At 40.9% G+C, this 27,464-nt stretch overlaps 1 protein-coding gene across 1 annotated transcript; it reads right to left on the bottom strand.

Moving 5' to 3' along the window:
• Positions 1–4,129: 4,129 nt before the first annotated feature.
• On the bottom strand, positions 4,130–26,611 carry KDM1B (lysine (K)-specific demethylase 1B). Its single transcript, XM_009873244.1, has 16 exons — positions 26,522–26,611; positions 25,600–25,724; positions 23,681–23,770; positions 22,785–22,896; positions 21,924–22,040; positions 20,923–20,961; positions 17,266–17,442; positions 16,276–16,350; positions 14,600–14,737; positions 10,197–10,328; positions 9,727–9,801; positions 8,780–8,896; positions 7,862–7,987; positions 7,047–7,169; positions 4,782–4,934; positions 4,130–4,213 (listed from the first exon to the last, which is right to left on the bottom strand). Exons 1-16 carry the CDS (start codon positions 26,609–26,611, stop codon positions 4,130–4,132), a joined length of 1,773 nt encoding a protein of 590 aa, XP_009871546.1.
• Between the last annotated feature and the right edge of the window lie 853 nt (positions 26,612–27,464).

Genomic DNA, 27,464 nt, shown 5'->3' with positions numbered 1-27,464 from the left:
GCGAGGACCACCACGAAGGCCCAGGAGGCTGGAGTGCCTGGGCTTGGCGGGGAGATGGGGAAAGCCGGGCTTGCTCAGCCCTAAGACGAGGCGGATGCAGGGGGCTGGCACTGCGGCCCCCCCGGCTGCCAGGGAGTGCCAGGAAGGCAGGGCCAGGGTCTGCTTGGAGAGGGTGGGAGGCAGCAGGCACGAGCTGCCGCAGGGAACTTGCAACTACAGGTTGGGGGAAGAAAAGCTTCACCGAGAGGGCGACCACAGAAACCGGGGCTGGAGCCACGTGCGCTGCCCTGTGCCGACGTTCCGAACTCAGCCTGGCAGGGCCTCAGCCAACCAGCTCCAGCTCAGCCCTGTTTCGAGTAACAGCTTAAACCAGATGATCTCCGGAGGACAGCAGTGTTATGTAACGTGCTGTGCTGTTTCATCTGACCTTGTTCACTGGACTGCGCTCAGTCGCACTTTTATTTCTGATCCAAGTCTTAGACAGCTGGGCCATGAGGAAAAAAATTAAAAATTGTACTAACTATTTTCTTGAGGGACTGTCATTGTTTGGGGGAGTGTGATGAAATCCGATTTATATTTTATTTTAACATAGCACTAGTATTTTGTTTCCCTTTTAAAGCTTGTTATTCTTATAATGAAGTTAACATTTTTCAAGACCAGTGTCAGGTGTAACAAACATAATTTTTCCTGCAGGGAAAGCACATCCTCAGGTTACAAACTTTGAACAGCTAATTAAGTTAGGGAAAAAGCAATGAATCTTCCATACAGCAGTACTGTCACTTGTTCAAACCTTTACGTGGTACTGGTTGAAAGAAACTTTCAAAGGGAATAGGAATTTATTGATTTTTTTTAAGTTGCCTGCAGTCTGACTTAGACCAACTGAATACCTAACCTCCCCTTCAATAACAGCAACATAGGTAAGTACTATCAGAATTTGTGGTGGTTGATATTTTAAATATTTGGGGTAAGCAGTCAGGCTTGCCCATGCTTGGAATGACCTGTGCTAGTAGGAACTTGTCAGGACCACAATCCTCCATGTTCACGCCAGTTACTCAGTGAAAAGCATTCAGCGGTTCTCTGGTGATTTCTTAGGCTATTTTAAATTATATGCAGTGCTTCTAAACAATTACCATTTGAGCTTTCATTTCCTCTGGCTAAGGAAGATAAGCTGATAGAAGCTCAGGAATTGCTTTGTAAGCCTTTGAGGCAAAAGACACTGACAATTGTCCAAATAACAGCAAAGTTAGTACGTAGGAGCTCAGCGAGAGCTGTAGAGCAGCACTTCTGAGGAACTGTCTAGCTGCACGAATATACTAAAATAAGATCTTAAATCAATCAAATGTAACAAAAAAGTATGCTGAGCCACTAGATAAATTTAAAGAAAAAAAACAAGCCAAACATGAGCCTCCTGTGGATACTTTCCAGTTTTATTCTGCTGCCATAACATAGTCTCACACAGAAGAGTTGAAGTGTAACAGATCATGCTCTGCATTCAAATATTTTTGATAACATTTAAACAAATTACTCAAAAAAACCCATTCCCCAGTTCTTTATTTGCAGGGAATAAATTAACACAAAAAGAAAACACACATACATGCTTGAAATAAATTTTAACATAAGTATTAAAAAAACATTGGGGGGAACATTAATTAAAGAATGAAGTCTCAGAACCAGCCTGATGTTCTTATACTTTTCAAATGAATGTAAATTAAAATGGAACATATTTTATTTACTCCTCAAACTTAAGTGCAGCACAACACAGTTTAAGTGCCTTGGCACCAAAATAATATACAAATAATTAATAGACTAGGCCATTGGTCAATGTATCATTTGTTACCCTTGTTTTAATGCTAGAAGGGTGCAGCAGCTAAAGCCAAATGTGACCTATTTGTTCACGTCCATCTCTATGCTTTAGAATATAGCATTTATCTACCTGCAAAGTTGTAGATAGATTTAAAACCTCAAGTACAAATTAACGGGACAGAAGCATGTTCCTAATGAAGCACGTTCACATAAACTCTGGACCGCAGAAATGGATGCTGAGCTCAACTTTCCAGACGGTTCCTACCTAAAATGATTTGTTTCTCTGTTGTTATTAAGCCGACGCCAGGTTTGACCAAGGTCAGCTGAAGCAGCCATTGAATATAAAGTTTTGGACTTCTAGTGATTGGCTTTTTTCTCACCTTCAGGAGTTCCTCTCCTATTAAGTTTGTCATACATGATAATCTGAGAAAGAAACGTAGAACTCAGACATACGTGGCTCTCAATCTTTCCTAGTTACGCTCTAAGCTGGCCTGTGATGTAGGAAATCAACAAAGTGCAAATGATTACCAAAAGCAAAATCTGCTGTCTGATTATCTTTTATCATCAGAGGATTTTGTCTTCTTCCTATAGCCTTTAAATTACAATTTAATACTTGGAAATACTTTAAAACTGTACATACTAGCATTTATGTAGAGGAAAATTATGAACAGTTACACTTTTCCTATTAATCCATAGAATTCAGCTTTAAGAAGCAGAACAGAATATATATCTGAAAAACATCTAGTTATATAAACATCTTCACCTTGTAAATTAGAGATTAAATAAAGGTATTTAACAATATCATAGCTACTCTATAAACAAAGTAACAGGTATTAAAAAAGAAGAATTGCGTTTATTCAGTAGGATTTTTCTTAAGGTTGCTTGTTTTTTTTTTTCCCCAGGGATACAGCTTTATGGAAATAAGCACTACAACTCAAAAATGTTTGTTTGAAATGGTCAGAAAAAGAAAAAAGCCTACGCATGAGAATGGGAGGGAGAGAATAAGTGCTTACTTTCAGAAATCATGAGCTCTATGGAGTGAATTTATAGCGAAGGTATGAGGGAAGAGATCTAAAAGTCGGTTTTAATGTTTTTTCATTAATACTCTTTTAGTGGAACAGCATTGCCACCGATACCCTTCCTGGTCGTGTCTGTCTTATTCCTATTGAAAAATATTTTTTCTTCCCTGTCCCATGGAAAAGCTGTTAGATAGATGCTTAGCCCTTTCTGAATTACTCCCTCAAGTTGTTTTTAATAATACTTTAAAAATAAAACAAAACTTCAAGTCAAAGTGCAAGCCACCTTCTTTCAGCCCTTCATGAAAGTGTTAGTATTTTTCCTCATTCATCTTCTTTTATTTTTTAAATACCAAAGCTGAATGAGCTGTTAGGAACTTGCAGTCCTTCCCCCCTCACTGTGCACTCGTAGCAGTAGATAGTTCCTCTACTCAGCCCAAATGAATCTGGAGGTTTGATTTCAAAATGATAATAGAGAGATAGTCTTTTTTAAGCTGTCCCGTTTCTACGTCATCAGAAGCACTAAGCAAATCTAAATTTAGCCTATTACGGTAACAAGAATTTCTCTGAGTAAGTAGCAGAGAGGATATTTCAACTTTTTTTAAAGTAACATAAAAATTTTTCAAGTTTTCATTAGCTACAATAACCTTTCTAGGATTGCACTGTAAACTGTTCCAGCTATCTGATTCAAAGGAACAAACTTCATATTCCAAAGCCCACTTAGTGGAGGCTAAGAACATGAAAAATATTCTAGAAAAGGTTACTGACTGCCCATGGGAAGAATGATAGTTCGGTTCCTTCCTCCAACAATTCCAGAATTTGCCGAGGCTCTGCAGGCTTTTGGGAGCAAGTTTTGAACCCCTATGAGCATAATCGACCTGAGAAGCACAGTTAGTGGGAAACTCCCGTCATCATTACTAACTGCCAGCATTTTTAATGCTGCGGGTTAACTTCAGTCTTGTTTTAGCCTGACCTTCTGAAATGAAACTCTGCAACAGCCCGACTTGAGCCGTACAGAAGACGACTCTCAACAAACGTTCAGCTCTTTAAGCTGGGGCCAGGGACTCCAATGTCACTCTTGCTAGTAAGACCTTGGCTGGAAAACAAAACAAAACACCCAACAATATGTTGTATCAGGGCTCAAAAGGGGGATAGGGGTAAAAGAGGAAAAGGAAGATGAAGATTTTATCTTCAGGTACCATATGCTATTTACGTACCACTTAGGAAAAAGGCAGCGATAGGAAACTTGAAGATAGTTTTACCCACAGAAAACAATTAAAAATAGATCTAGAAACACAAAAATTCAGTACTTAAAACGCTGCTATTTTGCTCGCTTCTCGAACCCCACTCAAGTAAGCTCCTGTCACGGTCTGAGGAAAGTGCCTATTTGTGGCCTGTATTTAAAAGAAAAGAAAAAATTAATTCTTTCTACAACTACTAATGCAGGTAGAATATCAGTTTCCAAGATCAGCTTTGTTTTCCTTAAGCGTACAGCAACATTTTTAAAAGCTGTGGGAAACTACTTACAAAGAATTTCGGAGGAAATAATTAAGATTTTTCGCGACTTCAATATTTGCAGGCAGGTCACCTAGCAAAATTAGTAGTTTGGTTTGCCATTTGCATTTTAGTGGGGCAGGGAGGTTCTGTTCCTGTACAGAATATCCCTGTACCATCGCGTTACCCACCAATGGAGTAACAGAAAAACTATATGACTAAAAATACGAGTGGATTGTATCGTCCTGTCATGTCCTGCATTTAATGGTTAGTTCCTGACCTCAAATATTTGCCCACTAACAGTAAGAATAAAGGAGGTTCTGTGTCAAAATCGAGAAAAAACGGCATCTTTGTGGAAGAGAATCTTTCTGTGCTACCTCTAGATTCACGGGGCTGGTTAGCAAAAGATGATCTTTCATAAGAAACTGTTCCCCAAGGACGTTAATCAACGGGAACAAAGACACTTACCTCACCGGCAAAAAAAACTTTGCCTTGTATGTCTTCAGCGATGATGTCGTAAGCTTCCCCGCTGCCTCCGGTTTTCACAAAGCTGTACGCCATCTGGAGCCAAGGGTCTTCGCTCCATCGAGTAACAAAAAACTTCACCGGGTCAGGAACCTCCTGCATAATCAAAACAACAGTTCTGCGCTGCAAAGCTCATAATTGCACAGCTTTGCCTCATAAACAGCTTCTTGTAATCTTCAGCTTATGTGCTGTTATGATGATACCGAGCAGATCGCGTTCCAGAATTAGATTCCAATTTTCTTCATTTTACTACTAACCACAACAATAATTTTGTTTGCTAGGCTTGCCTGATGCCTGAAACATCACAGATGGGCTTTTCTGAAGGCAACAAATCTGCATATTGCAATATACCTAGAACTACGTGAGGGGAAGAAAAAATAAATCTCAAAATACATAGATACTCTTGCCAGCAGATAAGATACTAGTATCAACGTCACTCAACACGTTTGTCTGTACAACGTAACCACTTTTTACCTCGGCATGCTGCTTTGCTACTTCTAGCTAGTTAAATCTCAAAATGTCATCTTCATTTTGGAGATAATTTTTTTTCCCAATGGAGAAATAACATTACTTTTCTAATGTCAGAAAATTAGCTGGTAAACTAGGTTCAGGGAGAAAACAAAACCCAGAAAAAATCAACATGTCTGTAGCTAAGCCATGACAGTAATACTGCGTGTTCTTTGTCACATTGCAGCGTGCAGATTCCACACAGTTCTACCAAAAAAGGGTCTGAATAGAATCACAGAACGTTAGGGGTTGGAAGGGACCTCTGAAGATCATCCAGTCCAACCTTCATCCCAGCATACCTAACCACTACACCACAGCCTCAAGTGCTAGATCTGCTTTTTTTTTTAAACACCTCCAGGGTTGGTGACTCCACCACCTCCCTGGGCAGCCTGTTCCAGTGCCTCACCACTCGTTCAGTAAAGAACTTCCTCCGAATATCCAATCTAAACTTACCCTGACGCAACTTGAGGCCATTTCCCCTTGTCCTGTCATTAGTAATTAGAGAGAAGAGACCAGCACCAGCCTCACTACAGCCTCCTTTTAGGTAGTTGTAGAGGGCAATTGTCTGAAAGCTTAGTCAACTGTAGCTGGTTCTTACTCTGGAGAAGCTTGTGACAAGCAAACAGAAGCACCCCTGGTCACCTCTTGCACAACGCTGGCATCAACAAATAGACTGACTCAGCCAGGTAGCACGAGAGACTCGGGCTCAAGCAACCAAGGCAACAATTAGCCAAGTATGGCGAGTTTCACGGACATCCCCCGAGGCCTGGCATAGCTGTGGAAGCTATTTTGTCTTGGAAAATCCTGCTGCGTTGTGGAAGGGTGACTGAAATTCGGAACTGCTACAAACCACGGAGACAGACGTGAAGAATCACTCTTCTAGACAAGAGTGGCACGAGAACCAAAGGCCTGTTGGCCATTCTCAGGAGATCAAAACAGCAGGTATGAGGACTTATACTGCACATGATTCTGGTAACTGTAAAGCCATTCCCAAAAGTATGTTTGCTAGTCTGGCTTTCAGATGCCAAACTTTTTCCAAGATCCTTAATCCTAACATCTCAGCCATCAGTAAAGCTCGAGAGATGACCCAGGAACATTAACACGAACGTTCCTTGGGACGTAGCTAAGGCATCGCTGCCTGCAGAGTGAAACACAAATAATGAACTGTTAGGGCCCTTGACAGGTCATTTTGCCTGTACCTCCATCCCAAGATAGCTCAGGAAGTGTTTCTTATTAGAAGAGATTGGTTTGGTGTGCGTGTGTTGTAATTTCAGCTGGTTTTTTATATCTATCTTAAAGCTTTTATCATGTATTGGAAGCGGTGATGACAAAAAAAAAATCAAAATGTTTGGAAAAAGCGACAGCTAAGTAACAAGTGTCTTTGTGTTACCTGTCTAAAGTACTAATTTTAATTAATTTTTCTTTCTAAAAGCACTTCAAAGGATGATAGTTCATCTCTGGTTTTCAATTCATTACTATTTTCCTTCAGATAAATCTAAGATAGTTCCACTCACATTTTTCACGCAAGAGACCAAACATTGTGTTTCTAGTGCATCTCAAAGGAAGCATATTCCCTCAAACTGACAAGAAAAGAAAAATAGTTGAAGATGTCAAAGGCTGTCCTGTACATCTCAAAATAATGCAAAGCTTTGTGCCTGTTGGCAAGTTAATTTATCTTTCACTAAGCGAGGCTTCTCTTACCTGCTCCTTAAACAGCTCTCGAAGGACAGTCATACACTGCTGCAGTACTTGTTTGTCATCTAAACTGCTAATGGTTGTCACAGCATCCCCAGTGACCACTGTCATCAAAATGCTTTGTTTGCCCTAAAAACAGGACACAAACATACGAGATCATTTTTTGAAATTATTAAGGTATTAAAGCTTGCTTGAAAAGAGTCCCTTTTAATTGGCACTGACAGATTTTCAGCTACGAAGCAACTTTTTCTTCTAGAGGAAGAAAAGGCTGGTTGGAACCGGCAGGGAAGAAAAACGCAATGTCGGGGCACGGGTGCAGATTTGTTCTGAAGTTTGTGAGTGACCCTATCGACCTTCCTTTCATACAAAACTTAGTGTCCCTCTTCTCTTCTGCCATTCCACACAGTTATTCAGGCCAGTGCAAGCCATCAAGTGTTAATAAGCCAGCATGATCTTTTCAACAGGATTTTTAGCTGATTTAAATAGGAGACAGAAGTCCTAAATGGGAACCGACTGGCAGTCTTTTTCCCACATTAGCACAAGCGTAGTCAGGTATTACAGGATACCTGCCTGGAATCAGGATGATTTGAGAATAAACATTAACTTGCTTGTACATTATTTTGTATCCAAACACAGGAAAACATTCCTGTTTATTGCAATGAAGTATTAATCAGCTTTTTCTTGATAAGTAACACAGCTTCCGCTTCTTTTAACAGGTGGGGGGGAAAACAAAAAAGCTTTCACTGTTCAGTAATTATTGCACCTGGATTCCAAACACAGCTTCTGAAGGGCCAACAGAAAATGCAGCAAGCACATGGTACCTCTGGATCCATGTCATAGAACACACTAAAGAGCCCACGTTGGCTGGAATTGGGTGGAACATGGCCAAAAAAATCAGCTCCTTGGATTTTACTGTCCCAAAATCTATAAGGAAACTGCAAGGCAATCTAGACAGAGAGAGTGAGAGAGAGAAATAAATCACAGAACTCCTAACTAGGTATGGCATATGCTCTTCTAATTCTTTTCCCCTTTTCCACTCATTTAGAGACACCCGGTTCTGTGAGGGAGTCTCAACAAAGACTATCCAGGCCTGTTCTCCAAGGGGAACAGGGAAGGAAAAAAAAAAAATTTGCTAGTCTTACAGATTGCAAATGTGTGGACTCTTAAATTCGCTATGGAAAATGCTTGAGAAATTGAGCAGAATTTTTACAAACATAGAACTCTGTGATCCCCATCCTGTGCCTTTAAATTTCTACATTGTTATAATCACCTTTCTGGCATTAATTCTGTTACTTTTTTGTTCTAAGCACATGTCTTACTAGGGATCTTTTCAGGAGAGGCTGTCTTTTTGCATTGGGAGAGGGTAGGAGATTTTACATGGTCAACTACACAACTCTCAGTATTCTTCTGAAATAGTTTATCTGTGTATTAGGTCAAAAGGACCTGGAATAAGCATATTATTAGAATTTTGATGAAGGCACGCTTAAAATTATGCACAAAACATTTGTGTGAAGTGTTGCGAAGTGATTCATTCTGCAAACAACTCCTATTAACACCCTATTCAGCTTGGAAATCTAAGAAATGGAAATATTCCTGAGAGCATTTTGCTCTTGTGGGCTACTGTACACAAGTAAAACCAAATCATAACAAATTTTGAGAAACACACAGCAGAAGTAACGGGGACAAAGCAGCCAATGTTTCTAAGAGAACAGAATGAAATATAATCTGAAATTACTTACCTTCTCAATGACTCCCGCTCCCAAACTATTAATGGCTTTAATTTTTTTTTCCGACAGTGGAGGATTAAACTGAATGGCATTTTTCTGAAGAAGGGCCAGTGGTAGAGTCACCAATACCTGAAAGAAATAATTACACAGTAATTATTCCAGCAAAAGCTGAAAACTGCATTCAAGTCCCACAGCATCCTCTTAACTATCCTGGGTTATTCATGGAGAACACACCCCTAGTTTACTCTGCCCATTGATGGGAAACACATGGTTTATGCTCAGGTGAGAACAGATCCTGCAGTTCACTGGTTTTAAGTTGCAGTCTGTTGAATTGCTTCTATCGGAGTGGCTAACCACGCTACTAATTTTAATACCTCCTGTAAATTAGTCAACGGCTCTCAGATTAACAGAACTGCCTTTCTGAAAGGAGAGGAGATGGTCACTGCTTTGATTTTTAATTCCTTCACAGATCCCTTCGATTTAAAACACGCTCAGTAACACTGTCGGTGTCAATGCAATCTCGATCCAGTTTACATCGAATTTTAAAAATCACTAAAAGCCACGTGACACAGCACGAAGCAGCTGGGGATAGCAAGAGTAAGGGAGACTGAGAAACACAGGTTGTCAAGTCCTGCATATCAACGGGAAAAACTTTAACAGGGTAGACTCATGCGCTAAATGGACTAAAGCTGAGCAGGCAGTGGAACCAGGAAACATGTTTGTCACTTCAAAAAGAAGATAAAAATCTACTTGCTCGCATATTCTTAGTACCACCTTTACAGTGCTTAGTCCCTCAATGAAAAATAGGCCCTAGAACATCCAAATAAGGGTCACTAGAATATATTTTCATCTTTGAGTGGGGAGAAATAGGACTAAATAGTCTTTTTTGAGGAGGGAGAAATAATGGACATGTACTGTGGGTTTTGTGTTCCCTAAAATCCTTACAGCACACTGCGTACCTTTTGTGTTGTCCACACTGTTCCATCTGCAGTAGTAACTTGTACTTCTTCACCAGAATAGTCAATACTCTGTACCTATTGGAAGACATGTTGGGGAAGATTATACTACAAAATCTACGTATGCAAGGCAACTTCAGACAAGAATAGCTGACATAACACCAGCCTGCAAACTAGAAATTGAGGAACAGAGAATTCAAGGAAATATTAAAAGGAAAAAAAGTAGCCTCTGTGGAAGCTTAAAAAAAAAATCATTATGATTCTAATGTATAAGCTCATCATATCGTAATATTTAAGTACTGATAGTCCTCAAAGAGGATTTCCAGAAATGCTGAAATTGTGATCTCTTTTTTTAAAGATGAGTCAAAATAATCACGGGCACAGATTTGCCAGGTCCAAAAGAATACAAAGATACAATCGGGTGTTCCAGAGCAATCCAAGACAGGCACAGCACCAACATTTTCCAGACTCACTGGGAAATTCAGCCGGATGTCCAGCCCTTCTGCCAATTTATCGATCACGGTAGAATATCCCACGGTTAGAAGAGTGTGATCTCCAGCAAACTGGGCAAAGAATTCATTGTGGTCCCATGAGCGCGCAGATACCTGTGGACAGAACATAGCCGGCTGTCTCTACTGGGGAGGGGACAGAAGTCCCACAGTTTAGAAGAAGCCACCCTAATTCCCATCATAACTGGGGAGAGGAAAAGAAAAAAAGTATCATCAGAACGTATGGCAAGGCTGACAAAAGCAAATGGTTTATTTACTGAAGAGGGCTACACCACATCTGAACGGCTGGATTAGGAAATGTCAAAATATGGCTTGGTCAGTAGCAAGTAATTTATAGTTCTGCTTGGTAGAGAAACCAGGGCAAGCAGTACGAAAATTCTGGTGGATTGTGGTGTATTTATTTCGGTTTTCTGTCTCTGGCAAAGAAATCAAAAGTTTACAGCCTTAAGAGTTCAAATGAAAATGGAAATAAGATACAAAAATTTTTCTGTCACTTTGGAGGTTCTTCCACCTTTTATTGTCCTTTTCTCCCCACCCCAGCAAACTCGTAGTTAGTACAATAGTGATATTTGCACTATGCAATCACCACTTAGCAGCGAAAACGCCGAAGCAATTCTCAAACTGCTATTCAATTGCCAATTCCTCTCGCTGCAGTTGCATCTACCTCAGGTTTTGCTTTTAAAATTGAAGGCGAGGTACACTTTCTGATCTTTCTTATTTCCCCTGGGTGCCTGTGAAGCGCGAAAGCTCGACACGTCAAAGTATTTCACACAGACTGCCCCGCCGTTGCGCCGCCTCGCCCATTTTTGTTGCCTTCTTGCGCGCTTCTCGGTTCAGTATCCATCAGCTGCCCCTCCGCCGTGGTACAACTGACCCCGAGCATCTTTTAACCCAAGCAACAGGGCTGAGTAAATAATGCACTGAAAAGAACGTCGTACTTTGGTATTTCCTGAACCTGCTTGGTTCAAACTGAAGCGGCGAGGAAAGCCAAGTGTCAGGCAGTCAAGAGAATATCTCAGAGCGGTGAACTGGGGCCCACCGTCAGGGCGTTGGGACGCTTCAGAAGTTAAATGCATTTATAGAGAAATACCTCAGTTTCAAAACACAGGACTGGCAAGCAGAAGTCACACACAACATCTGAAGAAGAGCAACTCTCCTGGGAATCCTGCCACCCAGCTTCTCAGCAAAACACCCTCCTCCACTGCACCACCCACTCAACACCTTAAAGAGGACCTTGCTGGAAGCCCGTCACAAACTCTGTGAGGCAGTGCTGGAGTCTGTGTCTTTTGCCTTCAAAGAACAGGTCAGGGATGTGGGGACAGCTTAGGGGTAGCTGATTCTTCCTCTGGCGCCGTGGGATGGACCGGATGGCTTCTCAACAGTCGTTCCAACCCTGTTTTCTGTGAAGCTCAAGCACTTCAGAACACAGGGCTCGAAACTCACCTGAGAGAGATTGCTGCCACAGGCATACTCCAAATTACTGAGATGGAACTGCAGGACTTTTTCTTCCAGCTCGCTGAACTGGATGCCAGATTCCTGAATAAAGGCTTTATAGATCTCTTGTATTTTTTCTGTGAAAGAACATGGTTAAAGTAAGAATATATCACAATTTGTCAGAAGCCCTACTGCACTTCAGTATGCTAGTCGCTGGATCACAAGGTTTTCAAGCTTATGGCTAATTTGCACTAAGATGTTTTTCTTCTCGTAGGAAAAAAAACCCCACAAAACAAAGAACTCAACAACGACAAAACAAACCCCAAGATCTTTCTGGTGATAAAGTGCAACTTTGTTGTTTAATCATAACTTTCTCTGATAAAATCATCTTCAAAAAGGAAACGTGTAGAGCTTCAGCAAAAAAAAAGTCAAAATTATTTCAGAGGAAAAAAGGGAGGAGGGAGAAATACATACGCTGTGCAACAGCACAGCTGGGGTAGCCAACTGCCACAGGAGAGAAATTAATTGTTTAGCTATCACCAATATACAGCTGAAGATATTCCAAAGAAAACACACTCTAAGATAATGGGGAATCCTTGCAAATAAATCCTGCCTAATTTTTACAAAACCAAAAGAGCTGAAAAATTTGATCCGGAGTTCACTGAAAAACGTAGGCGTTTGCTAATTCTGTCTTACAGAATCCACGCTGAAAAGATCTGGGAGGCAGACATTTCTGAGCAAATTTATTTTTTGTTGTTGAATGTGCTTGCATGCTGAAAGCGTGGTGGGAGGCGTTACCAATGGAGATGGGACTATTCTTGCCAGCAGAAGCCTTTCATCAAGTTCTTTTTTTAGACAGATCAGTCAAAAAGTGTAAGAGTTAGAGCTAGCTATGGCCTCCTTCAGCAAGCAGCAAACCTTGCCAGTGCCACCAGTTCTACCAAAAAAGCTACCTCGTGAAAACAAGACACTACATCAGAATCTGTGCAGTATTATAAAAGCCTTCAAATCAGGCTTCCTTAAAAGTTACAAGTGACATTTTAGTGTCTGACTGTCGTATACACACAATCTCCCTTTGTCCTCCACAGAGCCAGGTTATCGCTCTTGGATTTAAGCCACACGCTTCTAAAAATTTAATATAAAACTCCATGAACGCAGCCAACACCTTCACTCCGCAATACATCTCCCACTTACCACCAAGAGGGACATCTTGATGTTGGGTTTTATCTTTTCTCCACTCGGAGACGACATCTAGGATGGCATTGAAATGAAAGTCCATACGTTTATCAATAGTGGGATCTGTTATCCTTCCACCTTCCTGGATCAAGTCACATTTCTCCCCTAGTTTGTGCATTTTAATGCCAAGCTTAAGAAAAAGACATTTTATTGCTTTTTAAGTATGGAAAAACTACAGTGCCTAGCCTGTTCAAAGACATTTTAAGTAAACTGAATCCCTTAAGCCCAGATTTCAGTGGTGCCACTTAATAAATATCCACAACTTGAAATAATTAACTCAAACTCTTGTTCTCCTCAAATACCAACAATCCTTTCTCTCCATTAATAGTCCACAAACTCTTTTCCCCCCTTTCCATTCTTTTCTTTATCAGGGCTTCCCAGAAACCTTATCTCCAACTTCCCTATCTGGTCAAGGGCTGGGACAGAGATGTTAGGTCTGGTAATCAAATACGATGAATTCTTTTCTTTATCAGGGCTTCCCAGAAACCTTGTCTCCAACTTCCCTATCAGGTCAAGGGCTGGGACAGAGATGTTGGGTCTGGTAATCAAATATGATGAACCTTCCTTTCCACCTCACCTTATTCTCTAAATCACAAAATTTGGTTCTTTTCTACAGCGTTCTGGTGCCTGATGCCCAAATAGTTCCCTGCATTCAGGAATTGCCAGCATGTTGCTTGCCAGTTGCGCCCAATTTTATTAACACACAAGCAAAGGAAGAAATGATCTGGAATTAAACCTCCTATCTTGCTCTGCTTGTCTAACTTGTATGAAAGCACAACAGAGCTAAATCAGAATAAAGACATTTGTATGTTCTACAGAGAAAATAGCACAGATATACTGCTAACTTCTTCCCAGGGCCCTGTTACTTCAGGTGGGGTCCAGGGTTTTTCACATTTCCTCACATCCCTCTAGGCTGTCGGTCACCACTGCGGATCCCTTCTCAACGTACAGTTGTACTTTGAATGATGACATCAAGTGATCCCAAATGTGGGCACCCAAGGAGTATTCAGACCTCATTGCTCCTCACCTCATAACTAAAACATCATTTAAAAAAAAAAAAAAAAAAAAAAAAAAGTCCTCATGACACTCCAGAACACAAAACAGTTAAAACAGCACGGGCTGGATATGCATGCTTCTCCAAACAAAATCCATACTCAGGTTCCACTTAGCTACGTGCCCCTCAAAAAAACCCATACTAACAAATTTAAAAAAAAAAAAAAGAAGACAAAAAAAAAAAGAAATTAACTGCAGTGTGGTTGCATCAGTAATTATTACATGTAGTTATGTTAACTTGGGCAGAATTGAACTAGAAATACAAAGGAAAGTCCAGCACAGACGTACGTACTCCATGAGTAAAGCAACAGCCTCCCAGAGTAAAGCCTTTCTCAGCTCTAAAGAAGTCTGCTGGGGACCTTATGCATAACTATCTCCAGAAAAGGGGGGGAAAATGGGGTTTTTTTTCTGATTCTGAAGCCCCCTTCTTGCTTTTCTTTAGCTAACGTGCCCAAAACCATTCTACAGCCCTTCTCTATCCCTGTTACCAAAGCCACGATAGCAACACGGAGTGGAGTTACAACGCAGAAGAGCGTTTTAATCATGTCATGACATAGGACCCCACCCTTACCCAGCCACCCGAACCTGGCTTTAATGACAGTTTTTTAACTAGTGATAACGCACGACCGCTGCAGGGAACCCACTTGCTCACACATTAGTGCCATGGGGTTGTTGACACATCCGTTGACAATTTGTGCACCTCTCCCAACAGTGACTCCTTTGAACGTCTTGTCGTCCCACACTCGGCCACCAATTCTGTCTTTAGCCTCTAAGACAATGACCTGTGGCACAACACAGCTTAATAAGTTGTAGGATTTGATCATATTAAACGTCTCTGTTCGACATCAGAGCAACGGAGAACACTAAACACACAAAAAAGCACCAGGCAATCCAGCAGTGCTAACAATCCTAACTTTTCGTTTGTGGATATCGTTCCTTTATGCATTTAAACTGTCCTTTAAAGGTTACCCTGTGGGATGTACACATATAAAATAACTGTCATTTTAAGAAACAGCCCTAGCCAAAATAAGTCTTCTTTGTAAGATAGCTACAGACTTAGTCAAGAAAGCTTAACGTCGGAGTTTAAGGCTTGCTACGGGCCATTAAACACAGTGTGCATCTGCAGAAGTCCATACATACACCTTTTGGAGAAATTTATTCCAGGGAAATTCCAAGCAAACTCTATGCTCGTGTATTTCCATCGTTTATACACACCTCCTTCAGCATCCACGACTTGTCACAGACACACAGGATACGGGACTAGATGGATGCCTGACTGAGTGTGTTTGCCCTTACTTAATTCTGTTATCTTTTTGGTTTTTTTAGATGTCATCTTAGATCAAGTCCATCTCTCCAGAAGATTAGAAAGCAGCAGTGTGTCTATATATATATTTATACATTTTATGTATTAAAAACGAGGTCCTGCCAGTTTATATTTATGTATTTCCTATCTTATGTTATAGAGATATCTATCTTATGTTATAGAGATATCTATCTTATGTTATAGAGATATCTATCTTATGTTATAGAGATATCTATCTTATGTTATAGAGATATCTATCTTATGTTATAGAGATATCTATCTTATGTTATAGAGATATCTTTCTTATGTTATAGAGAGAGATATCTTATGTTATAGAGATATCTTATGTTATAGAGATATCTTATAGAGGACTTGAGGTACAGAAAAGCTACACTGCAAGTTGCTCTTTAGCAACCAAAGAATGAGATAATGGGCCTACAGAATTCAGAGTTTCATATAAATATGTACATAAACTTAAAAATATGTAAATCCAGAGATGCTTATGCATTTCCTGAAACATCAGCCCTTCAAACAGTTTGTGTGTGAGGAGTCCCATAGATTTTCGTAAGAAAATTCTCATATGTAAAATCATGTCAGCATATAAATACCGCGAGATCACACCATCAATAATAAACTTGTGAGAAAAGGGAAATACCTGTGATTTGCGTGTTTTTAATAAGCAACAAGCACAGTAAAGTACACAAACAAAAGAAAATTTCACGTCTCTAAACAGCCACCATCATCTACAGGTCCCTTACTGGGGCATGAATATCCATGTCTCTGCGATCCTCCCAGGTCTCTTTAAAATATTCACTGCATGCTTTATTGCATTTAAATACAAATAAATGCTGGTTTTAAGCAGCAGATTTACTCAATAAACCCCCAGGTTGAATTAGGATGCCCCATGCATAAATGTTGGTAACAAGACTGTAATTTTTTTTTCACTTCGATGAAGAACAATTTCAAAGCAGAGGAAGTCTTCTTTTTTATAAAATCATGTGCTGTAAAGTTTCTTACCTTAATTCCAAAGTTGTACAGTTGTCGGGCTGCTGCTAATCCTGCTGCACCAGCCCCAACAATAATGACAGATTTCTAAAAAACAAAAAAAGATTTAAATTTAAAAAGGTAGTCAGAAACAAAATAGAAAATATCATTGCACACTTACTTTTCTTCTTGCTAAAGTTAAAAATACCTGTAGGTTTCAGAAGCCTAAGCCCTCGTGTCCTCTAATCAGCGATAGCTTTTAAAGACAACAGTGCATTTAATACAGACAAAAGATCAGTTGTGCCTTTGAAAAGAGTTACAAGGTTCAAGGACTTCAAAAGCAGATGTATCCGTTTCTTTTAACAGAAACAGCAGAAGTTATTGGTCAAATAACAAAGTCTAACTAAAGTTACCAGACAAAGCAACACACTTCCCTTACAATGATTTCAATCACAGATTTGGGTGATGGGCAAAATCTGGTTTAGAAATTTAAAACATTTTCCAAACATAAATCAACCTACAATTTCTAAGAGCTACGATTTCTAAGATCTGTTTCCGTGGGCTGTGGAGCAAATTGCTGGTCACAGCTACGGACCCTTTAATCATAGGTCTTGCAAAGCAACGTGGAGCAGGAGCTTCCTCACCTATGGGAGCAGAGGCGTGGTACAAGGTTAAGCCACGAGAAGAACTTAAGTGTACTGTGTATTATTCACACAGTTCCCATCGATCTGAAAAGCTCGTGGAGAGCACAAATCCATCGGACCGAATTCCATAGATTTTAGTGGGAAGAACAGCCCTGCTGGAAACAGCCTCACGTCTGTCGTTTCCATAACCATTGACAGCAGGCGAGAACCACATGAAAAAACACGCAACGTGTTTGCTTTTAAATGTTATTTTTACATCAACGTTTGAAACAGTAGGTAACGTGCAAAAATTCCTGAACCAAAAAAATAAAAAAATAACAGACATTGTACCATTAAGTTTTGTAGCACTGATAACGCAGGGATTATTACAGCAACTTACATTGTGGTATTCCTTAGGAAGAAGATACTGGTCAGGACTGACTGATAAAATCCCTGTGTTGATTAGTCCTTTCCTTGTCATGAAATGCAGGATCCTCTCCATTTCCTGAACACAGCGAATACGCACAAGCCCCCGGACAATGATGTGATGGATACATTTTTGAGGGGTAAGAGCCTCCTGCAAAGGAGAAGCAAAGCGGTGATTTTCCAATATTCAATTTTTTTCCATGCGTTTACACCATATTTAAACCCGATGGTAAAAATTAGTCATGAATCAGGCTTCTGAGAGCATTTTAAAAGCAAGTTTTGTGGAAGCTTCTTGCTAGCCGGCTTTACACAGTAAGGCAGCAATTTATTATGCTAGATTGACGTGGGATAAAAGCAAATGAATCTACAAGATACTCTTGCAAACTCCATGGTGTGCTCTAATAGTATAGGAAGGTACCAAAATGCATCCCCACTGTAAAATGACTCTAGCTGGTGGCAATGCTCACAATGATACTGCAGGAAAATCCATTCCAAAATGGCATTCCAAATTAAAAAAAAAAAATAAATAAGGATTAATATCCAAAACCTTCTCATAAATACAGGCATCAGTACCTAAAAGCTTTGGTTTCTGAAATTCCAGCAATTCCATTGAAGGCAGCGTCATAGAGTTAGCATAAATAAAAAGACAATCACTTCCCTGTCCAAGTCATGTGAAAAAAGAAAAAAACCAAAACAAATTATAAAGAGCCCACAAAGACTGTTTAGAAATGTTCAAAAGCATCCCTTTAAAAGGTAGAGGTAATAGTAGGGCAGAGTTGGTAGAGTTTTAATACTCTTAAAGCTTTTGTATTTTACTGGAAAAGAAGCTCCTAGGCATTAAAACTACAATAATTAGAAAAATAAATTAGCAAACAAGCAAACAAAAAAAACCACAACACCCCAGCCAGTCTTGGACGGGACTTTCCAAAGGATGGGATTCTTCTCATGTATAAGGAGACATATAAGAAGAGAGTCCACATCCCCCCGAAGTAGCTATTATTTACAAACAAACAATTTTGGTTTTAAAAATGTAACTATGGCCATCTCTTACCTTGCAGTTTGTGTACCACAGGGCCAAAATCAGGTTTCTCAAAGCCAAGTACATGGTAGGGTCTCGCGAATATTCTGGGAACTCATAGAGCTCATCCAGTTCCATCACGTCTGGCCTCACGCAAAGTGCTTTCCCACATTCATTGGGCTGGTAAAAAGGCTGGAAATACTTGTTCATGCCTGCAACTGAATAAAGACACACCAAAACCCAGTCACGTTCCATCGCATCTTCATCGCATCCTTTTCCCGCTAGGAAGATCCACGGACCTCGCACAGATCAACAAGTAACGAAGCTTTCAGCCTCTAGCCACCTCCAGAAGGACTTCACTTATCTTGCTCTTCCCTCTCCTACCCTCTCAGCTGTGCACAGTGTGAATTAATGACACGGGGACGTCTTGCACCTATCGGAGCTTAATTTTTTTGGTCAGAGAAACAGTGTGTGCCCTCGGATGCCACGATGAGTCCGACAAGGAACAGGATCTCAGCTCAAGTCTAAGGCCCAGCATGACCATACAGGTTCATGCCGTACTCTGAACCCCGCTCGTCTGCAGCTCCCAGCACTGCCCAGTGTGGGTGGTGACTAAAAATAATCATCTTCCACTTGCAGTATTGGTAGCTCTGTGCAATGAAGTTTTCTGTTTGTGAGGCCAGTAATTGTCTGTCAGACAGATTTATTTTCAGCACCTAAGGCAAGCGAAGCCTGCTAAGACAACACAGAAGCTGAACTTCCCTCAAAGCACTCTGAGACGGGTATGGGAATCCCAAATTTCCTTTCTCCACACCTGGCCTATCCTGCAGATCCGCACTCCCAGGCTGTCAGGCTCAGAGCTGTCGTTAGCAAAAAAATTAACCCAAACAGAATCTGAGTGCCTTAAGAAATCAAATCCCATTCTCCAAAGCCCGAAAGATCCACAGTACCAAAACTAGCGGAATCGTGGGGTTTTTTGATAAATCTTCATTCCCTTGAGAACGCAAACTGCCGTTAAGTACCCGCGTGTTAATTTCCCATCTCTATAATACAAATGACAGGTGCTAAACAAAAGGCCAGTGCGGTCTGTGCTTACTCCCTGAAGAGATGCCGTACCGAGTGTGTTACCTTTACCTTACCAACGAGTAAATCGCATCCAAGAAGCACAGAGGCAGCCACACCGAGAGTGCGTTATTAGTGCTGAGAACAGAACCGGTGGTTCTGAACCAGGAGCAGTGTGTGCCTTCTCAGCTCAGTTACAAGACAAAATTGATCACACCTAGTTAAGCGACAGAGCCCTGCAGATGGCCCTTACCAGTCAAATTAGGCACGCTCTTTAAGTGCTCTAACTTCACAAGGTTGGATTCACCAGGTAACCGATTAGTGCTGGTACAGGATGGACTCATGCCCACGCAGTCTGGATAATATGCAGCTAGAAAGGGAGCTGCCACACTGTCTTTCAGCAAAGGAGGGAGTATGAGCATGGAGTACCACCAATGGTCTGAAACTTCAGCCACTCTCTGGCCAAGCGGAGAAGTGAAGGAAAGAGGGGAGAAGAGAACACGTCAGTACTTTGAAAACGTTGGAAAATCGAAACCAGTTCCCCCGCCTCCCCCCAAAAAGCTGAGACCAGAAAAAGTGCTAGAAGTACCAATCTCAGAATTGCAAGTCATGAAGACATTTTCTCTCCCTCTTTCCCCTTCCTCAGCCTGACACAGAAAACCTGTAGCTTTAATCTCTTCCTCAGAAATGGAGCTGAAACTTCACAAACGCCACACCCACGTGGACAGCAGACAGATGACACATGCCGTGACAACACATCTATGCCTTATCAGGCCCTTTATAAAACATTTACAGTCGTTTATGCTTCCAGAAATCTGAACTTAGAAAAGTCTACACTAACCAATTTAATTGAGACCCTGCTATCCCCTTCAGAGACCTTCTCAAACCCTATGAAACACTAATGAATCTGCCTTAATTTACGAATCAAACATGCATTAAGGAAACAAAACCACAAAGCTTCTCTAAGAGTCAACAATAAGCTTCAACAGGTATCCCGGGACAGAGGTGGCTCAGGTACATTTGTCAACATTGGCTTATTGAACATCGGATCGTGGTAAATCTGAAATGTAGGGTTACGTGATCATAAACCCATTGAGACGCCAACATACGTCGAGTCTAGTTCTGTATTATGAGGAAGAGGAGGGAGAAAACATGTTTTGACCTTCTCTCGCAGTCTTCCAAAAGAGGAGACTAGCTTGACTAAAGAGAGAAACCACCTGAAAGACAGGGGAATTTCAGGATGGGGAATTTTATTCAAAAGCTGGCAACTGCTGTTTTGCCTGCCCAAAAATGAGTTAGGAGTAAACCTTGAATCACAGGGCACAACTCAACGACACCACAAACCACCTGAAAGCCAGCTGGTATGGCAAGGGAAAACAGGAAAAAGATGAGAAAGCAGAAGGCCCTGGGCTCTGTTGCAAGTAGTTTTTCCTGAGCAAAATGCGTAAATGCCACCATTATCGGCCAAAGGACCAAGAAAAGGAAAGAAATATGCTGTGCTTTAAGTTTGCTTTCATATTCTAGGACAAATCAGGAACAGCCACTACTCACCAAGTCCTCAGGCATGGAGCACTGGTCTGAGCCCTCAGTCTGAAAGAAAAGTTGAACGGTGTCAGAGCTGTTCTTAAGCTCTACAACAACAATTAAATATAAAATCAAGTCCTTTGTCTACGACATAGTTCTTTAAACTTAAAACACAAACCAAAATTGTTAGCGTTAGCCTTCTGTAGCACAAATAATTATGCTAATAAATGTAAGTAGGAAAGAAATGCATAGTTAAAAACCCCAACATGACAATAAAGCAAGAACATCCCAGAAAATGTTTCTTATCTGTTTAGTTTCTACTGATAAGACAGTAAGATATACATTCTGTTCCATAAAATGGAGTGGAACATTGAAACAAACAAATAAGAAAAAAAATAAAAATTGGAATTTTAAAAAAAATACTGGAAATATTCCACAGTTTCCAAGGATGCTCTTCCAGTCTAGACTATATCACAAAGTTTCTCATTTATTTTCAGAGTACCTTTATCACAAAGTTTCAAGATTAAACGCTGACCCTTCTGATTTTCATATGGGCAGTATTCTGACATGTTTTCAACTATGGAGATTCTAAGGCACTATAGAGACTCTTCCAAATTTCAGTTTTCCTGTAAAGCTCCATGACAGACATGCTGGAAATTAATAAACGCTCTTTGAGCTTTTCAAATGCTTTCCTCAATAATGAAGTAGGGCTTGACAAACCCAAACCAAACGTTTTGGTGTACGTCTATTTTGTACATGCGGATAAGCTTTCCATAGCTTCAGAACGAAGGGGTTTACAATGGACTGCGCAAAAATATTCCAGACACTTCTTCCTTGACATTTCCACTCGGGAAACAAAACATCCCTGTCGGCCTGTTGCCCATGCAGCTCTCTGGGCCATCAGACAGTCATTTTGACATCAGAAACAAGAAGAAATCAACGTCTACGCAAACGAGAAAATACCAGCTTGTTGTGCAAACAAGAAAACACCGGCTTGTTGTTCGTTTCGCAAAACTCTTCTGCGTTACCTTGGTGGAATTGTTCAGTTTCATACCACATCTGTAGGTTTTTGCTATCTGGGGTGTCAGCTGGATTTCCTTTGTCAGCTGACGCCATTTACCGCAGTCTGGCTTTGTGCACTGCACCTACAAGTCAAAAAAAAACCAACCAAGCATGTTTTTACTCATTGCCATCTGATCACAGATAAGATTAATGAGGCATAACTAACCAGTTAGAAAGAAGCGAGATGTGAGGAAGTTGTCAAATATAACTGTTAAGTTCGTTCCCATGTAATCTTCGAGCAAGGTATCTGGTGTACGGAAACCTCACGCCCATCTCCTGCAAGACCGAATTTCTCCACAGAACCTAACTCCTAAATTAATTCAGCGCCCAGTTGCTACGGTCTTCAGGGGGGTTTGAAAGCGTTACTGCAAAAGCACATTGCTCACCACTTCAAAGGCAATAACAAACCCCACCCACCACCAGTAAACTTTCCATTCTGGTGTCTCTTCTGCGCTCTTTACCAGGGAAAAACACAAAATGTGTTTTAGAAGTCTTTCACACTCGTGCCTTCCTATAGCTGGCATGCTCCCTTTTTCCCTGCCAAGTCTTACTCTACCTAAACATCACACATCTTGCTACCTTACTGAAAAAGTTGCTACCTTACTGCAAAGCACCAGAAGGCTGCTCTTTGTGGTGCCTGGAGGAGGTCTCCAACAATCAAGGAGCTGATCAAAATCGCTATCTTGAGCTTTTTCACAGTCCTCCGATACTAGAAAACCCCCACAAAGAAATCAGCTGACCTGCTGCTTGAACAGACAATGTCAGAAACTCACATTGGAAGATGGCATTGAAATATACACTATTAAATAAATCCCCCTCCATCTTACCCAGTAAGGAAGCTGCTGATCAGCCATGAAGGCTTTTGGACTGGGCTCGCTTTTGCCATTACTTGTCCAAATCCTTTTCCAGGCAGTGTATTTCTCATAACCATCTTTATGGCTAAGAAGAAAGAGAAAACAGCAAGCAGTCAGAAAATTGAGTAGCTTGTTCATTTTGAGCAACAGCAGTTATTCTAAAATTCAACATTTTATAGAAGGACAGAGAAATAAACCTGTAGAGAGCCCTCTTTTTCCTACACAAAAAAAGGAGAAAGTCAGGACTCTTACGATAGCAATAAATTGCATCCTGACCACTATGTTGCCTTGAGGATGAGCACACCTCCCCGTATCTAAGGTCTGGACTGAGCCACACGTACTGCTGAGCATGTAAACCCCCCCAGACATCTTGGCTGAGCTGGACTCAAATGGGAAGGAGGTTGGAGCTGAGAGCACTCTGAGCATCATCAGTCTTCACGGTCACTGAACCGCAAGAGGTAAATCTGCTCCCTGGTTTGAGAGGCAGAGTTACAGAGCAGCGAGGGCTCCCCAACTCATGTTGTACAGTGAATTTGCTTTATAAGGGAGAATAGATTTACTTAAAACTGTTCTCAGAATTTATAATTCTCGGATGTTGTTTTTAAAAAAAGCGACAAAAGCTTCAGAGTAACTGCACACACCAACTGGCCGGCCTAGAGTAACCAGTTGTTAACCACACTGCTCTTTAAGTTGATGATTAGTCCATACAAAACCCACAGTTTTCGCACCCATATCTAAGCTCACTTTGAATAAAGCAAGCGCAGAGGACAAATCTTTGTTATATTTATGTACAGGATGTTTCCACAGTCGTAATGCGTGCAGAATTTTAACCAGCACCGCACAGGCGCAACCTTAATTGGCGAATCTACCTTCGATAATAGTGGTCAAAGCATTCATTGCAGAAGTGTTCCCCGCAGGAAAGGTGATACCATCGAGACGTGTACCCATTTTTAGCGCATCTGTAATGCAGGGGACATAGAAACAGGTTTACAATACATTTAGGAAAAATACTTTCTGTTGAGAGCAGCATATTCTAAAATGTGAGCAAAATATCCAGGGCAAGCCAGGGCTTTATGTTACGTTCACGAAGGCTGACTGGCACAAGTCATACAAATAACAATAAGATCATTTCAATTGTCTCAAACGTTTCCAGTTCCCAGACTAAGCAACACCAGATGCAAAGGAGGCAAAATGTACACAATGAGCAGTTTTATAGTTGGCCTGGCTTCCAGCAACCTCCCGCTAACAACGGTCAGCTGAGCCTGTCTTTAGTACCCTTTAAGCAGACATTTCCTGAACATGAACTACATCTGCTCTTACAATACGCGCTGCGACACACAAAGCGCTCTGCACACACGCAAGAAGACAAAGTCCCCGTCCGTAGGAACTTACAGTTCCTTTACTTTGCTCCGTTTCGTTCTGGTATTAGTGCAGGGGTGGGAGGAATCATTTAAATTAGTATTTAAATTGTATGTGTGATCAATCGATTCGTAAATCATTACAGCATCCCGTCCCTAGAACAACTGACAAAACTATAAAGGCAAATCTGAACACAAACCAGATGCTGCCTTTTTTCTTTCTTTTTTTTTTTTCCTTCATGCGCCTGAGTTGGTTGCAATTTTCACCCAATGAGAGAAAACCCTGGGAAGCAATTAGACATTGTGGGCATTTATTCTTTTTTACTCTCAGAAATAAAAGATTGATTAGCAAAGATTACATTCATCAGACAAAGCCATCACTCTTCACCTAGAGAGCTCTCATTAAACTCAATGAAATGGCCTGAGATAAATGCACAAGGTAAAAAGCAGGAGGTAAAAAGCCGTGACGTAAGCTACTAACCCAAATAGCCAGCCACGAAATGATCTCATCCCAAACAAATAACGTTTCAAGTACATACTTGGGGGGAGGGGATGGAAATCAAAATATTAAAACAATTCAAAAAGATGACTAAGCGGTATCATTTCCCAAATAAAACCCCACAATATCGCCAGTGCTGATCTCTCAGGTGCTCATTTCCCCTCCGAGTCTCTTACACAACTGCCAAAGCACTTGGCTTTCCTGTGAGAACAGCCAGAACACACTGACCTCCTACCACCGAAGAACAGAAAACTAAATGAAGCACTGAATTATTTTATATCGCTGGAAAAGGGAAGTTTGCCTCAGTCTAACCAAGAAGAGAGAAATGTTACATAATTAGTCTGCATACTGCAAAATAAGGTCTAATGTGTTCCCTATTATAGCTACACCTTGCCAGTATCGCGCACTCGGTACCGCCAGGGTCAGAATGCAAAAGGACTTGTGCAAGGACGCAGGAACGTGCGCATGAACGACGGGAGAACAAAGAGTTCAAATAATGTCAAAAACGCCTCCCAAGACCTAAAATTTCAAAGCCAGAATCCCACCCCAGACTGCAGAGCATTCCAATGAGAGTGCAGCAAATGACGGTTTCATTTTCCATCTCGAAAGCAAGTGTAGCTGCCTCAGATTACACTAATACCCTCTCAGTTTCACAGAAGCAAGGCGTGTCCCAGAAGACACCATTAATAACAAAAACAAGCGTATTCTAAAGATATTCTATATCTGAATTCGCAGCTTGCGCAGTCAAAAGTTATCCAACAATGGGAAAAACTCGTGACACTTTCCTGGCATCTTAAGACACATGTCAATACCTTTTGACTCTCCCTCTACATTTTAGAAATGGGTTTTTTTCAGAATATAGTTAGAATCCTAAACTTCAGCTGTAAGTTTTAAAAAAGCCCGTGGTAAAAGCAAATAAAAAGAACCAAACCTTTCAGCTGCACTGGCAAAGCAAACGGGACATGCTGCAGTGCATCCAGCTTTTTCACACTTTCTATATTTCTTCTCTGATGCTTCATCGTCATCATCTGCTGCTTCAGTCGCCTTCTTTTTCACCTAATAAAGAAAAGCTGAAATCTGACCAGAAATGACACAAACGCATCTTCTACAAAATGGCACTCAGGCAGTTTCACAGCTTGTGGGTGACATCAAATGGTTAAAATGGTACTAATGAAAATTTTTGTATCCATTGTGAAATAGCTGCAGCACGAAACAGCTGTCAAAGTAGGTCAGTTTTTCTAGAAAAAAATGACGCAGTAAGGCTGGAAATACCATTTAAAGCTAAAAATGTCCTGTTTTAACTGATGCAATTGAAGAAATTACCAGCAAAGCTTCCAGTTTAAATCTTATTTTAAGCTCGCTGAGGAGTCAAGCCTCACGCATTCATTCTCTTTCTCCTTTAGAGAAATCTCTTCTTCACATACTTACTGATAGTGGTTAGCGGCAATCTTATCTGAGCCTCAGATAAAATATCAGGGTAGGCTTGGGGTTTTTTTTTTGGTCTCCAGGTACAAAGCCGGATACCAAACATCTCCTCTGGGCATCAAAGGTGCAGCGGGTATTGTGTTGTTTTAGGCCTCCGTCAGGATGGGCAGACAGCTTTGTACAGAAACTTGTGACTGTATTTGTAACACTCGGAGTATTTGCAGATTATATTGAGCATTTATCTTTTCTCGGTGTTGTTCATGAATCAGACACTTCGTGTGCTTCTTCACAGAATTAACTAATTCCCCCTCTCTCTGGATAAGCTCTAAGTTATCCGCAATGAAACTCACTTTCTTTATAAGTATCAACAGCAAATAAAAAAACCCACCAGAGTATAAACCCATGTGGTTTTAAATGATTAAAAATACCTGTCTTCCAGAACTTCTCAGAGGAAGGCTGTCCGGAGACTGGTCTGAAGAACATGCCTTTTTCTTCGTTCGTACCCTTCCTGTTGACATTGTATAATTAGATCTGCAAAAAAAAGGTAGGCAGTAGTTAAGAAAAAAAAAAATTAAATTGCTTGGCTTTGTAGAGCTGTCTAATCACCTGGGCAGCAGAGCCTCTCATGATACTACTTTTATCAGTTACCTAGGTGAGAATCTGTTTAGCTTGACTATTATTGCAGGAGGAAAATGAGAATGAGGCATTACAGGAAAGGAACAATACTACTATTTTAAACTAAATTCGGAGTTAAGATTAGATCCTTGAGTACATCTTGACAGGCTGTTCCAGATCAGCACACCCTGGATTTCCATAATCTGATTTGTGTTACGTGAAGACCTGGCCTGGAATTTGGGCTGGCAAAGCGAACAGACGTCAGCTCGCAGAGCAAGCACTGCAACACCACCCCGAGTAACGCTCATCCCGCTAACTCCTGATTTATCGGTAACAGGAGATTTGCACCGTAAAGTACTTTTCCAAACAAGGCACTGAAGAGATGTTTAACACTGGGTGACCAACCAGTTCCAAGACCTGCACGGCCTCCTACGAAAGCACGTTGAAGCCTAAACCGCGGCTGCGTTGCAGTTAGAGGTGATCGGAGTATGACAAACTTTGCTGTTAAGCAAAGAGAAAAGAAAAGGTTTATGCTGCAAGAGAGGTCTGTAGCTGCCTGCAGCTACGTCGGTGGGGACATGGAACAGACAACAGTTTATCATGTAAGCTGGAAAGCACAGAGTGTAAGAAAGCACGCCACAGAAATATGAAAGCGTATTTAAAATGGTATTATGCAAGGCATTCTTTCCACAGATAGTAAAACACAAATAAGAGAGAGCCTAGAGGAAGAATTAAATCTAAAATGTGCTCCACCAC

This window comes from Apaloderma vittatum, unplaced genomic scaffold (genome assembly GCF_000703405.1).
Source record: "Apaloderma vittatum isolate BGI_N311 unplaced genomic scaffold, ASM70340v1 scaffold11470, whole genome shotgun sequence".
Lineage (NCBI taxonomy): Eukaryota > Metazoa > Chordata > Aves > Trogoniformes > Trogonidae > Apaloderma > Apaloderma vittatum.
This window is presented reverse-complemented; position numbering and strand designations above follow the sequence as displayed.

Excerpts from the sequence above, each read along its gene's own strand:
- KDM1B (XM_009873244.1), bottom strand. The coding sequence starts at position 26,611 with ATGTCAACAGGAAGGGTACGAACGAAGAAAAAGGCATGTTCTTCAGAC. Across the intron at positions 9,802-10,196 it reads ACATCCGGCTGAATTTCCCA|GTACAGAGTATTGACTATTC; the intron begins GTGAGTCTGGAA and ends GTCTTCCAATAG. Across the intron at positions 7,988-8,779 it reads GAGCGGGAGTCATTGAGAAG|ATTGCCTTGCAGTTTCCTTA; the intron begins GTAAGTAATTTC and ends CTCTCTGTCTAG.